We start from the raw sequence: 4916 nt of genomic DNA on the forward strand, positions 1-4916 counted from the left end.
ATCCTTCCCCAGCCAGTCTCATGGCCCCCAATTGCCCTCCCTATCTGGCCTGATGGCCCCCAACTGCACCCCCTAGCCAGTATCCCGGAAGGTCTCCCAGTCTAATTAGCATATTACCCTTTTATTAGTATAGATATGCATGATAGGGGAAAAAAACCTCCAATTACTTATTGAATTCTATTCCAATATGAATTAAGCTCTTACTTTTACTGTGCAAGTCAGGTATAAGCAAAAACATACAATCCTCTATGACAGTAGTTCTCAACCTTCTAGCCCTTTAAATACAGTTCCTCATGTTGTGACCCAACCATAAAATTATTTTCGTTGCTACTTCATAACTGTAATGTTGCTACTGTTATGAATTGTAATGTAAATATCTGATATGCAGGATGGTCTTAGGCAACCCCTGTGAAAGGGTTGTTCGACTGCCAAAGGGGTCGCGAGCCACAGGTTGAGAACTGCTGCTCTATGAGTATTTTTTTAAGGGCACAGACTTAACAAATCTTTTTTTTTTTTTAAGGGTATAGACTTAACAAGTAGATGATGAGAAGATGAGAAGTCAACCAGAGGACACTGAGGCCACAAAGTTGTTAGCAACAATGGGAAGCTACTCCAGCCCTGGAATTGTAGAAACAGAGGAGACTATTGCTTAAATCCAGGAGCAAAAACTGAAATTATGCAGACCAGTCTGGGGCATGTGGCAAGGAGACATGGAGAAGTTGATAGAAATAAAATTTATGATGAGCAAAACAAACAAAATAAACACCTCATGTATTACTATACTAAATGTTTAAATACTTGCATATGTGTATTTTAATATAATAACACTCCTTTAAAATAGTATTCATTTTACTTTATACATTTAAGAACATCCTTCATAATAGGGGTACTGTAGGTTTCACTAGACTACCAGGGGTCCCATGACTCTACTAATGTTGCCAAGCCTCCAATGGCTCACCTAGGGACTTAGCAATTGGGATTGTCCAGTCTGAAATCCTCTCCTTGAGCTTTCTGTGGCAGCCAGAGCCAACTTCCACAAATATGCCCTTCATGACAACCTAAAATATTTCTCAAAGATCAAGTAAATAATGCCTTACTCCTGGTAGCCTTCCTAGGTTGATTAGAGGAGAGCTAATAAGTTTCTCACCTTTCTGATCAAGGGATTCACATGGTTACTTTTCCACATTTCATGCTAGTTGCATAGTTAACTCAAACCCTCATCCATGAGTCCATACTTTTGCTAATTAGAACATTTAGCCAATTTAACAATATTATATTCTACCAGAGGCCCAGTGCACGAATTCATGCATGGGTGGTGTCCCTCGGCCTGGCTGGCGATCAAGGCCTATTTGGGGGAAGAGACCACGGGAGGTTGGCCGGCTGGGAGAGGTTGGCTGTGGGAGCACACTGACCACCAGGGGGAAGCTCCTGCATTGAGTGTCTGTGCCCTGGTGGTCAATGCACATTATAGCAAGTGGTCGACCGTTCATTTCAGCCATTCTGGTCATTCGGTCACAATGGTCACTTAGGCTTTTATATATATATATATACATAGACTTATGCAGGCACTGACATAAGAATATACAAGCAAATGTGGCTTCTTGGTGTTAAAAAATCATAGGGATATAAACACATTCATTTATAACACACTCACTTTCAAGTCACACTAAAAGTAAATATCCCTTTTGAACATTAATATATAATTTTTTCATTCCAAATTTGAACCATCTAATGTTTTAACCAATAGTGTTGCAACTTCTGTTTTGTCAGAATTGATATTTTACCACATATAGCAGCTGCTATGATGATTAAAACAACAATAATCCAAGTACCCTCTTCCACAGCCTAAATCTTATAGAAAGATATGCCACAGGTGTAAGGAAAAGGGTGGATACTCCTAAAGCTAATCATTCTGTTGGTGGATTGGACTATAGGGACTGCTGCCAAAGAGAGCAAGACCAGTTTACAAAGGTGTGCTGAACAAGACATAGCCTTAATCTGAACTGACATCACCATTGATCAAAATATCACAAAATTCAAAATCTCTTGTAAATATGCTTGTTTTATTTGGCTCTGGCATGGAAGTTGCATGCACATGTGTACATTGTGGTTATATACATTAGGCACAGAATAGAGAAGAAAGATTTACATATTTTAAAGCACACCACTGCAAAAATAAGTTATTTTTTACATTCAAACTCCTTCCTTCAGTTTTGCCTGCTTAAATTCCATCTTCACCCCTACTCCCATATGTTGTTTCCCCTAACCCTTCTTGCTTTCAAGTGAGTTGGTTCTTCCTTCTCCTCCCATTGAGACTAATCTTCCTGATATTTTAATATTGTCTTCTCATTTGTCATGATCACTTTTATCACAATCTGTTTCCACTCATCTTTCCTGTTTACCTTTCCTTGTGTTTGCCTTTTCTTCCCCTTCTATCCTGCTGTCAACATAATGCTCCCTTTTCCCTGTAACCAACCAACAGATGTCCTTTATGAGTTCTAGCTTTCTGGATACTTTCTTGGAGTGTTAGCTCTAGGGCCTGAAACTGTCCTGGCAAGCTTTTTCTTGTCTACTTGGCAGGAGAGTGGGACCTATTTCCTGGTTACACACACACACACACACACACACACACACACACACACACACTTCACCATGGACCCAGTTCAGCTTCAGTAAATGTTGAATGATGAATAATAGATACCATACTAATCACATAGAGACATTAAGATAATCCATTGATTTTCAACACCTCCCTACTGCCTATCCCACAGGATTAAGGCACAGACAAAACATATAACAAAATTAGTAAAAGATTTTACCCATAGTGGGCATGAACCAATTAGCAACACACAATAATTTTATAAGCATGAAGTATAAGTAGTTTCAAAGTGATTCACAGGTTCTTGCTCTTAAAATTCACAGAGTGCTTTTCCATGTCAATGAAGTGAAATTATGTAGGCTGATGCTTCTGCTGGCCACATCAATTTTTAACACCTGTTGGGAACCAAGGAAAAGTATTGGGCATTAGATGATTGAAACTTGCTGCAAAAAAATCAGAGATGAGCCAATGGTCTACACAACACACTGAAACTTTCACAATTCATTGCCTAGTTTGTAGACTGATGTCAAATTTTCAGATGACGAGGGTCTTTCATAATTCCTTATAAGACAAAGATCATTCAGTGATAGTGACAAGACAACAAGCCTCAAAATAATGCAATATGCAGCCATTGTAGAGACACAATCCCACAGACAAATTGGAGAAAATGTCCTCATATCTATTCATTTGGAGTATTGATTTCCTCAGAGCACCCCTTTTATTTCCTCCTTCTGCTAGTTCCTCACAGTGCCTGGATGACTGTCAGTGAGAGTCCAATATTCCAACTTTTTTTCTAGGTAAATACTTTCCATAAAGTTTCACCATATGTGCAGTCCATGAGTTGGTCAGCAACAAAAACAGGTAAAGTCCTTTATGAGCTCTTGGTAAAGTTTGGGGAAATTGGTTGATAAGAAAACCACAAATATGAGGAAACAAAAAAAGAAAACAAAACTGAAGGAAAACTTTTGTTGCAGGTCTTGTAATCAGAGAGGATTATGGATGAAAAATAGTTCAGGAGAAAGCAAAGAGTAAGCACACAAGGAAAGATTCTATTTGCCATGAAGAGAGATGTTAGAACCACTTCATTAATCCCAAGGCACAGTGTTTTCACATATTTAACATTCATGAAATCATAATCTGTCTTGCAATCAACAGCCTTAGAATCACTGTGAGCCAACCAGCACTCATGACAATTGTAATTATCTGTGCAAACATGAACGTCTTTGCTATTACTGGTATTATGAATGGATAAACTGCAAACCACTTAAAGGATCATTTTAGGAAGGAATATGAATCCTGGCTGACAGTAAGATCAAGAAAGTGCTAAGATAAACACTTGTATAAACATGTTAGTGGCTTGGGAGAAAATCTCATAGACAATAGTGGAAGAGTTTTATGAAATTCTATATCACCAGCACCTGGGATAGTATCTGGGAAATGTCTTAACCCATTAGTGTCATGTAATTATTTTTTAAATAATAAATAAAATACTAAGAGATTTAAATATTTAAATAACAAAAAGAAAATTATATGATATACATTGGTTAAGGCATTTCTAATATTTCTTCAAATTCAGGATCTACCTCCTTCTAAGTCACTTTGTGGCAGAATAATCAATGTCCATGTATCACTACCCAATACTTCCCCATTATTATCATTTAACATATTTAAATGATAAAAACCTATGTCTAAAAGAGTTTTACAAAACTGTAAGTTCAAAATGGGATTTTCAGTATCATATTTTTGTCTTTATGGCACATGAAATAATTGGGTAACTTGTAACTAATGGTATCTTACAACTGATAAAATATGGTAGTTCAAGCTATCAAGTAGACCTCTGAGGCAGAAATGAGGAATAAAACACAGGGTTTTACATAGCTTTGCAGACAAGGAGACATGCATGGAAAGTAAGGACTACTCAGAGGGAAGGTGGGTAGGTGGGAAGAGATCAACCAAATAACTTGTATGCATATATGCATAACACATGGACACAGACAATAGAGTGGTGAAGGCCTGGTGGGTGGGGCAGGTGGGGGAAGGGGCAGACTAGAAGAGGTCAATGGGGGAAAAAGGGAACATATGTAATACTTTCAACAGTAAAGATTTTTAAAATAATAAATAAAGCTTCCAGCAAACAAAAGCCCAGGACCAAATGGCTTCACAGGGGATTTTTACCAAACATTCAAGGAAGAACTAAAACCTATCCTCCTCAGACTACTACAAAAAATTCAAGAGGAAGAAACACTTCCAAGCTCAATCTACGAGGCCAGCATTACCCTAATACCACAACCAGGTAAAGACAACACAATGAAAAAGA

At 37.9% G+C, this 4916-nt stretch overlaps 1 protein-coding gene across 3 annotated transcripts in view; it reads right to left on the reverse strand.

Moving 5' to 3' along the window:
* Positions 1–2046: 2046 nt before the first annotated feature.
* The window catches only part of MGAM (maltase-glucoamylase), an 82580-nt gene continuing 79710 nt past the window's right edge, over positions 2047–4916 (reverse strand). For all 3 annotated transcript variants that reach the window (XM_015572685.1, XM_006777076.2, XM_006777075.2), the window contains exon 48: positions 2047–2994. In XM_015572685.1, coding sequence (XP_015428171.1) covers positions 2917–2994 — 78 coding nt within the window. In that variant the 3' untranslated portion in view covers positions 2047–2916. The remainder of the gene's footprint in view (positions 2995–4916) is intronic.

Source organism: Myotis davidii, unplaced genomic scaffold (genome assembly GCF_000327345.1).
Source record: "Myotis davidii unplaced genomic scaffold, ASM32734v1 scaffold329, whole genome shotgun sequence".
Taxonomy (NCBI): Eukaryota; Metazoa; Chordata; class Mammalia; order Chiroptera; family Vespertilionidae; genus Myotis; species Myotis davidii.